Below are 10864 nucleotides of genomic sequence, written 5' to 3' on the forward strand. Positions count from 1 at the left end.
GTCACTTACACACATCAGGGTCTAAGGAGCAAAAATATAAAAATAATTATATTAATAACAACAACAATAATAATATTTAATAATAATTGATAAAAGTATAATTAAACATAAAAATGGAATAGTAATAATAACAATGATAATTAATAATAACAATTGAAAATAATAATAAAAAAACATAAATACAAAATGAAAAGAAGAAGATCAAGAGTGAGAAACAATATATGTATGATGTGTTGTGTTGTCAGAGAAACAATTGAGACCCTGCAGTTGTGTGTTAATGAGGCAGAAAGTCAGACCAGCAACCTGGGACTTGGTCACATATGGCAGCAGAGTCTACCATTAAACAACACATTATGCTTCCAATATCTTCCCATTACTTACCTGTTTGATAGCTGCCTACTATCTACCATTTTCTGCTTGCCTTTGTGTTTAGGATGGCCAGTAATGTATATATTTACTGAGCTTAATACTTATTTCCTATAAATAATTCATTTAGAATATTTTATTTGCATTATTTTTCATAAAAAGTGCTTGGCAACACACACGCAGTCTGTCGCTAGTCTGCCTGGCTGTCTTTGTGTTTGGTAGAACAAGTAATGCACATAAATAATTATCGGAATAATAATACCACATATAAATACATTTATAACATAATCATAGCATTGTTTTACAGTAATACTAAACTGCAATACAACTACTGTACACTACTTTTAGCAATATTACATTGATACAACATGATAAAATGGACAAACAATGAAAATGAAACAAACAAAAGTAGATAATTATGTTCAGGAAGCTTCCCTGTGGCCGAGGTGTGGTGTGACAGGCAAATAGTCACACTGGAACCTGATAACCTGCACTGGGCATTTAAACAGTGGCCGGAAAAGGCGAGCGTTCCGGAGCGTCAACCGGGGCTCCCTAGTAGGATGTTCCGGAATGTCAACTGGAGCTCCCTAGTAGCCTGTTCCGGAACGTCAACCGGGGCTCCCTTGTAGGATGCTCCGGAACGTCAGCAAGACTCCTAGAAGGATGTTCTGGAAGCGTCAGCGAGGCTCCTAATGAGATGTTCGGAGCGTGGGCAGGAGCTCCCCTGGTAGAGATGTTCGGGCGTGAACCCTGGGCTTAAGGTTAGTAAAAAGCAATAACATATTTTTAATTCTGGTGTTGGGATTGGTAGACTACTGGAGACACTAACTGTAAAATACATTACTGTACAGTTGTTGACTATTGAAAATAATAATAATATGGTTTAATAAAGGTGGCCTCAGTTGTGTGTTTATGCCTCATAATTTAACATCACTAAACTGGACAGGTGATGAGAATATTGTTCTGGGGCTCTCCTTGGGTTGTGACCTTGTCAGCATTACATAAGTCTCCTTGTCATAAATTTGTCTTGGTACAGTAATGGAATTTCCAGAATAATTAAATTATTTATAACTATTTAAACATGATAGACACAAAATATATGTAATATTAATTTGGTCTTTGTTTTCTCACTCTTAAATATTATATTTCAGGCTGATTTTGAGGCGTCCATTGCACACAAGGCAGAACGTGATAAACAGGAGGCAGCTTTTGAAGGGAAACTCTTACGTTCTCAACTGGTGTGCGACATGGCTGTTATAGTTGCTGATTATACTATTTTGGAACAGTTTTATCTTAATGAGTCTTTCAAGAAGGCATTAGCTATGGACACTGTAGAGGAGACTGCTAATACATCTTCCTTAGTTGATGATGCATTCTATATTGTGAAGAAAAGTGTAAGGTATGCTTAGCTATTATATTTTACGATATTAAAACATCATCATTTGTGCTATTTTAAAGTGAATTTATATGAGCAAATATGGATCATAATTATATATAAATAATAATGACATTAATACTGTCATCACCCAGGCGAGCGATAGCATCAAACAGTGTTGATGGTGTATGTGCCATGTTGAATCATGCTGTGACTCTGATCGAGACCCAACTGGCAGAAGGATTTAAACAAACTCTGCGCAAAGGATTCCCTGCCCAGGGGTACTTGGACTTCAACCAGGTGGGTGTTTACTTACTCTATGTTAACACTGTCACGGTCTTGAATCCAACTGGAATATCTGACAAGTTTTGCTACGCTCATAGTCTTGTATTCGCTAGCTGTGTCCACGAGATACAAATAATTGTACAGTATTAAAAAACTATCCGCTATAGATGCATGATGGAGATCCTTGGTAAATGCTGTCGTACCTCTGGCAGAGATAATTCAGTCTAGTGTGTGTGCTAGAGGAGAGGTGTAGAGTGCACTGTATTTTAAATTCTGCTACACTTCCCTCCCCTACAGTAAGGTCTCAGTTAGCAGACACAATTCGTTCCAGAAGGTCGTTCGTTAACCGAAAATTTCGTTGACCGAAACCATTGTTTCAATGGGATTTTGGGTAATTGGTTCCAGCTCACCGAAAATTACATACAAAGTAAAAATAAATGCAGTAAAGTACACTTACTTTGAGGTATGTATGTAGAAGGCTCCTGGTTGATGATGCTGATGATGAGAATTAGAAGTGGGGGTGGAGGAGAAGGGAGAAGAGAAGGAAGTGGGGGTGGAAGAGAAATAACCCATGCTTCATGCCGTCATTTCACCCATAAAATTTTAAGTTCACTCGGTGTAATTCAAGATTATTTTCTTTAAATCAACACTGCACTGCACTATATATTGTCAATATGTAAAATAAATTTCAGAATGACCAATAATTGTACTGTAAAAACATAAAAATAGTTTATGTTCAAGAGAGCCACAAGCAAGATGTTACCTCCACTGACCAGAGATACAAACTGACGCCTTTGTGGGTGAGTCAAGTGGCTGATTGGCGCACCAAAAACTAGTTTCCTGTATTGCAATTATGTTAAATATGTGTTAAAATGACTAAAAAATTTAATATAAAACTTGGAAAATTATTGAACAGTACAACCTTCTTGATATTTACTCAAATGGGAACGAATTTAAGCCCAAGAACCGATTACTGTATTGGTGGACTAATATTTCAGCTGGTGAGCAAGCGAAAACATGTTGACATGATTTCGTAAGAATCTCGTTAACCGAATTTTTTTTCGTTAACCTAAATTTAATATTCTTATGGAAGGTAATTCGTTAACCGAAATTTTGTTAACGAGGCGTTGGTTAACCGAGGACCACTGTACAGTCATCGCCGGTTAATGTCCTAGATACATTCTTGAAACGTGGCGTTAACGAAATGGGCGTTGTCGATCATCACATAAACTTTTATTTATACTTACGTGTATTGGAATACTATATACTACATATACACTTTTACTCTTAAATCACTACTGTAATGTGATACAGGTGATAAATTATCTCTTGTGCAAAATACATGACGTTTATATTAAAATTATTCACTGTTTTACAAGGTTCCAGAATGCTGGGCAGTTGGGGGAGGAGGGAGGAGGAGGAGGAGGAGAGGGAGGAGGAAGCGAGGGAGCTTGGGGGGGAGGGGGAAGGTAGTCACGTTTGACAGTTGGCACGGCCAGGTTCTACGCAAGTACCTGTATATTTATCAGTTCTTAATGACTAAGCTTCTCTCTTATAAAAGCCAGTGAAATGACCTGGAGTGAATATAATTAACATTGCTGGGATTCTTGTAACATACTGATTAATTTGAATATAAACATGCTATAATTTGTCGACAAAACAATTTAAGTACCGTATTCAAATTAGTACATTGCACTGCAGTTTTGCACTAACGTCACTTATTTCTATTCGTTTCTTTTAGTATGGTGTGTGCATGTAAATGGATGAAAATAAATGAAGAAATCTATGTAAAATCTACCCAAAGATACAGTTGAAAAACTTTTTATAAAATGTACTACAGTACTGTGTACACTAATATACAAAAATTTTTTATCTCTTGAGCAAAATATATGACGTTTATATTCAAATTATTGGCTGTCTTGCAAGGATTTCAGCAATGCAAATTATATTATCTAACTTTAGTCTGAGATATTATATAAAATTCACAAGAAATCACCAATCTTTTGTCTGGGAACACAAGGAGGGAAGTAGCAGGAGGCTTGTGGGGCGAGGGGCAAGGGGAAGGGGGGAGGTGAGGTGACAGAATGTCTGGCGTTTGTTTGTTTATTTATTTGAGATAAGATTTGACAGTTGGCTGAAGGCCTGCCTGCGTGTTTATTTATCATTACTTAAGTAGTTAAGCTCTTCTCATAATTTGCCACCCAAACGACCTGGGTGAATATAACTTATATTGGTGGGATTCTTGTAAGATAGTAATTTATTTGAATACCTGTATAAACAAGCTATATTTGCAATAGACATAACAATTTTAGTACGTAATCATTTAGTACATGTACAATACAGGTTTGTACTTAGGTCCATTGTTACTGTACAATATTTACTAAATTCACTAGATAACGTACGCCTGGCAGCACAATCTATAAGAATACGCGATGATGCATACATGACTGTGCCGCTCTAGGGCCATTTAGGTTATGCGTCCCATTATTTGAATGTTTTTTTCAATTTATATTTTAGTTTATTCCTTGATAGAGAAGCGGGATCCTAGTGCTGTCACTTGGTACCCCTGTACCATAACACCAAGCAACTGGCCAATGTCACAAGTATATACAGTACAGTACAATCATCCTTGGTTATCGCGCCTAATGGGACCCCATGAGTGCCTGATAACGAAAACGCGATAACAAAAGTACAGAACCTATGGATTTATTCTAATTGGTTCCCACTTAAGACCCAACCCCAAGTTTCATTTTACGACCATTTATACCCACTAAATATATATATAATGTTATGGTAAATATCATAAACACACATAGGCATGGCTAGGTTTATTACAAAGTGATGAAAGATGCAGCTTAATACTGTAGTTCACAAAACATGTAGCTATGCTTTTTATTTGGTTCCCCATCATACAAGTCCGTTTTCTCTCTCATCAGGACGCCTGAGTCCTTCGTTTCTCTCTTAATCTTAGAGTGCACCAGACACTTCACTATCCCTAATAATTGACACAGAATTTGAAATTACCTCAATTGCAACTGGGGTTGCAATTATTGAGCAACTAGATATGTCTGATTACAGCAAATGTGTTATTGTCAATTTGTAGGTGAAAAGATTTTTCCTCAATAGATGTAGGTTAACATTATACCTGGAGGCAAATGCTTAAAAAAGCACCATACCATTGACTGATGTTGGTCTGCTTCGGGTGTTGCAATTTGGTTGGGTAGTGAGACTTGTTTGCAGTGCGTATTTCGCGGATGACTCGGTTGCGAAGGGACCTGTAGTGGATGTGGTCATTGAGATGAAAGGCTCTGTCTCTCTGTTGCATAAGTCTTTTGATCAGAGGTGTGATCCAGGGCAAGTCAGCTGGGTGAGATCTGACGGACTTCTCGGGGAAGAAGTGGTGGTGAGCTTCCGTGGTTGTGTTGGTATAATTTTTCCATTTGGTTTCCACGTCATCCACGCTAAGTACTTCAGTCCAGGGATGGTGAACTATCCACTGCCCGAAGAGACGCACTGCAGAGTCAGTAATCGGCCTGTAGGTCTTGATGTAGGGTCTTGGTACTAGAGTGGGAGTGGCAGCTGGGGACCAGAGCACTGATAAGTGTGTGCTACACCCGATAGGAGGCATTGGTTGAGGTGGTTGGTACTGGTCCGCTAAGTCAGTTTAGATAAGGTCAAGGGTGTTTTGACCGCGAGTGGGGAAGTTCACAACTTGTGATAGTTTCAGCTGGTCCTGGATATCAGTGGTGTCAATTTCATTATAATCCCCACATAATACTAACTTGGCACATGGGTACCTAACTCTGAGGTGGTCTGAGGTGGTAATGAGATGATTGATAAGAGTGTCTCTGGTGGGTGAGCGAGGCGGGTGGTATGCCACACAGATTATGATGGAAGCAGTGTGCCTCGGGTGGGCCTGTGGCACAACACGTACCCATAATGCTTCCACATCTGCTGGGACTTGAACATCCAGGCGTGACGGGCGTAGGTCATCTTGACAGAAGAGGGCAACCCCCCCTCCGCGTCTATGTGAGTGAACAAAGGTGATGAAAGAGTTGATATCCCTCAATATGACACGTTTCAGGCACAATTTGCCAAGCCTCACATATGGCAACGACGCTAGCAGCGGCTGACCTGACTGTGGTTGCCAGCTCATCAAACTTGTTAGCTAGGGAAGTGACGTTGGATAGCAGTAGAGACGGGAGATCATACCATATCCGTGGAACTTCAGTGTAATGGTACGGTCTGTCAGGGGTGGGTTTCTCTGGTTTCCTAGCGAGGGTTACGGTCCTAATGGGCTTATGTGTATGACGGCCTTGTCTACGGCTGCGCACATGGAATATGTTCAGTGACTCGAGTCGAGCGATAACACTGCCATCAGGATAACCGTTCCCACACTTTAGAAGGTACAGAGAGCGTCGGGAGTAAGTAATTGGTGGCCATCTGTTGATATCTGTTGTTGTGGATGGACGGAAGTGTTTGTCCCCGGTGGACATAAACTCACTGGCGGCACTTTGAGGGCCACTGACACTGGTAGACATCTGTTAATATTTGTCAGTCGTAAAGACCGTGGGTCTTTGTCCCTGGTGCTTGGGGTCGCCGACACAGTTTTCACGATATATGTAAACACCGCGGTGGTCCTTGTCACTGGCACTTTAAAGGTGACCGATAAAGTGCCCACTGTCTGACTTTTCCTTGGGGTGCACTATCGGAGCACTGTATGATAATCACTTATTGCACTGATGACTTGAATGTTTTGCTGAGAAAGTCCCGGTCAGGTTAGGTCGGGTCCAGTCACACTGCTGTGCTTTTGTGCTTTTCCTTAAGTGCACTATAGGAACACTGCTCGATAATCAATGGTTTACTAATCACTAGAGATGTTTTGCTGAATAGATCGATTGTGACAAGGCTGGTAGAGCGTTTGGGATATAGCAGGGGGGGAGGGAGCAGGGCCAAACAGACTCGGCCTGGCTGCTAAAACCGGGAGGCGTAGCCAGAACACGTCTTGTCTCACCGGCGGTCTGTGTTAGTGTCTGGGTGAAGTATAATTTTTTTATTAACTGAAGATATTTGTTTTAGCTCATAAAATTCATACAAATAATCTGGCCAGAATATAATTTACATTGCTGGAATTCTTACAATTTGATGATCATTTTGAATATAAACATCATAGATTTTGCATTAGACGTACAAATTTTAGATCTAATGCAAGTATTTTGTTTACTCAGAGCAAATATGTTATCTTTTGTGCAAAATATATGAAGTGTATATTCAAAATATTCCTGGTCTTGCAAGGAATCCAGCAATGTCAATTATATTATCCTAACTTTAGTTTGAGGTATTATTTATTACTATACCTTAAAATCTAGTGTTTTCACCCAAACATTTCTCAGAGAGGGAGGAGCCAGCGAGCGTGGGAAGAGGCGCGGGGGAAGGGGGGAGTCGAGTCCATTATTTGAATGGACATTAACCTGGCGACTGTATTTCTCTTAAATATTAATTGTGTGTGCGTACCATCATAAAATTAAGATGTTATTTTTACTAGAACATAGGTATTGTGTCGGAAAAAGTGGAGTTTGGGAATTCGGCAGAACTACATGCACCAAAACAGACACCAGAACGAGGACCTCATCTGAAGCAGTTCCTTCGTACATTCTAGATCACTTAGTGGCACATAAAACATTAAAAATATTACTTGCACCGATGAACATGCCTTAAGGGCATCCGACAAAATTATAGCAATCACTGAGGAATAGAAATCCCGATTTAGTCATATCACACAAGAACATGGATCACTCATAGTCCGTCTGGGATGACACACAAAATAATATAATCCTAACTGTCCTAACTACCTAGAACCCAAATGTTATAACTACTAACCTGCAAAATGACAGGCATTTACAAGAAACCGAGAAAATCACTCATGACCCGTCAGTGTTCTGCTGTTTTTTCCATTACTCTCTCTAGGTTTCAGGAGTCATGAATGTATTTCTCCACCAACACCTGTAACATGCTTCACACATAGGTTCAGAATGCACACGTACTTTTAAGGTACTCACAGCCTTTCACAAATTTTTGGAGAGGAACTCTTACGTCCCACGTGTGCAATCAACAATGAGGAACGTTGATTGCACACACAGAGACTTGAATTCAGGAGTGGGCAAAGTGGGCAGCTGCCCAGGGGCCTCCACAATCTGGGGGCCTCCACATATTACAATATTTTATTTATTTGTTTATTCATTTGGATTATTTTTATTTTCATTCTTTAAAATTCATGTTTATCTATTCCATCACGTAAAACTATGTTCACTTTGTTCAGCAAGAAGCGTGATAGAAATTAGGCTAGCTACTCCTTGAAATTCATGAATACCTGGTTTTCCTATGAACCGTATATTTTTAATATTTTTAATATAACTGCATATGGCTTCAAAATTCTCCAAAGAAGTGTTCAAATTTCAAAATTTTCCCGGGGGGCTTACAGCGCCCCCCAGGAACTCCCAGATGTTTAGGCTCGCTTCACTCGCCACCCCACCCTCTTGGGTAGTTATAATGAGGGGGGCCTCCACAAAGAAGCTGCCCATGGGCCTCCACAGGTCTAAATCCGGCACTGATCGCACACCGGGACTTGGCTATTGTAATCACATTGTACCACCATCATCCGTAACATGCTTCACACATATGCTCAGAATACACCCATACTTTAAGGTGTTACAGCCTTTCACCAACTTTGAAGAGGAACCCCTACGTACCACGTGTGCAATCAACCAGTTACACACCTGGACTTCACAGGGTCAACTTCTCTTGTTCTGATCTGACCAATAAATACTATGATTAGAGAAGTGATGTCCTGGACTGCCAGTGTCTGGTACATTAAAGTTGTTCACACACACACACACAGCACATAAGACCGTCTGTCACAATTATAACGTAAAAAATCTAACTCACCTTAAACAAGGATATTTTTTTACATTGTCTAAGGACCAACAGATAACTATGTGGCTCCCACTACATGCAGTTATAGTTTAAGGTTAGGGTTAGGGTTAGGTTAGGTTAGGTTAGGTTAGGTTAGGCTAGGCTAGGCTAGGCTAGGCGAGGCTAGGCTAGGCTAGGCTAGGCTAGGCTAGGTTATGTTAGGATCCCAGGGATAATAAGTTAACAGTGTCTTAGCTTAGATAATTATCTTTAGTGTAATTGTTTTGGTTTGCTAGATGTATTACCCACCTCACTATACATAATCACAGGATGTTACCTACACTTCTTACTATGCGGTATATTTACCAGGTTGGCTATGTCAGTAATATTAATATAAAGAGCTATAGTTTTGATATTGATCATACACACATGTATAATATGTATTAAAGTAAGCTTATATTATAGGAGTGAAAGGAAGATATTATTGTTTATTATTGTGCTGAAAATGTTAATGATGGTGTTTATTTTCTTATGCGAAGTTCATTTGCGGCCAATTTAAATCAATTAGGTTTAATAAGACACGTTTTGTTTAATGTATAAAAAATACAATTATTGTTTACATTTTTTTTTTATTTATTTTTTATTTATTTTATTTATTTATTTTTTATTTTTTATTTTTTTTGCCTCACTCGGCCTCTTCTTCGTTTGGGACGGCTCTTGGGTATTTATTTAAGGCCGCTATCCCCCCAAACGTGCTTATAAGCATTTGGGTATTATTAGTTGTGTTGGGTATCGCCATTAACTCAGTCCCCTCGGGACAGTTTTCTGTAAAATAGGCGAGTTCAGGGGACTCGTCCCATAGCACGACAACTTTGACGGCACCATCCTCCATGGCCGCTCGAACTTCATCACCAAAGCAGACCATGTCCGGTTCATCGACCCTGAGTTTTTCAAATATGGAACTGAGGACAGTGTTAGACTTTTCCAAAAGCATGTGCTGGCGGAGGTCCCGTGTGCCATTGATGGCCTCCCTCAGACCTTGACGGCCGGAGTATGAGGTGTTTATTACAGATCTTACAGCACTCTTCAAGAGCTGAGGGAGACGCTCAACCAATTGGTCCTTCAGCTGACCAGGACCCCCTACCACCAGGGCCTGAACCTGCACGGTCGCCTTATTTTCAGTCATAAAATAATCTTCGCTGAGAGCAATTACTTTCTTCACCAGCAATTGTCTCTTTTCCAGGCGGATGCGCTGGAACCTGGGAGCGGACTGGCCACCTCTGCCGTGCTTTTTTGGAATGTCCACGTTCTCATGGTGGTGGACTTTTAGTCCATTTTCAGAGAGCGTTCCAAGGGCAACCGCTGACCCATCGATGACGATGTAGCCAACGCCTCCCTCTTGGGAGATGAGTAATTGGTGCAGTGAGTGCGTGGAGAATGTCTTGCTGACATCGTATTTAAATTCTTGAACTGGTTGAGGAGGTGTTAACGTCCGGCGAAGGCGACTCACCTCGCCGGTTGCTTTGTTGAGAACTGATTGGCCGTAAAACACTAAAAGCCCATGGGGTGGCATGGCATTGACTGTGGATAGCATATCCACAGCGCTCTTCAGTGCTTCTTGCACTGAAGAGCGGTTGGAAACGGACTTTATGTTGGCCGCGCGGCTTTGTTCATCCTTGATTCTATTTTTGACGAGTATCAGGGAGGAAGATGATGGGAGGTGAAGGCTTAATACAGATGAGGGGTCCCGATGAGCTCTCATCTCCTAACAACCTTTGAGAGAGCTGCTCTGGTAAACTGGATCATTTTAGAATTTCGATCCATCTTAAAACTTAATAATAATATCTGTCTCTTCTGGTGACCCAAACTTGAGATTTAGGAGAGATAAAAATAATGAGGTTGAATTTTTGTGTTCCTCAGCCTCAA

At 40.3% G+C, this 10864-nt stretch overlaps 1 protein-coding gene across 1 annotated transcript; it reads left to right on the forward strand.

Annotated features, from left to right (window-relative positions):
• Window positions 1-1496: 1496 nt before the first annotated feature.
• Window positions 1497-2041, forward strand: LOC121867363 (conserved oligomeric Golgi complex subunit 4-like; the record flags this gene model as incomplete). Its single annotated transcript, XM_042367282.1, has 2 exons — window positions 1497-1765; window positions 1897-2041. Coding segments are annotated over exons 1-2 (297 nt in total), but the record flags the coding sequence as incomplete, so codon positions are not given.
• Window positions 2042-10864: the final 8823 nt, after the last annotated feature.

This window comes from Homarus americanus, unplaced genomic scaffold (assembly GCF_018991925.1).
Source record: "Homarus americanus isolate GMGI-L3 unplaced genomic scaffold, GMGI_Hamer_2.0 scaffold25418, whole genome shotgun sequence".
Lineage (NCBI taxonomy): Eukaryota > Metazoa > Arthropoda > Malacostraca > Decapoda > Nephropidae > Homarus > Homarus americanus.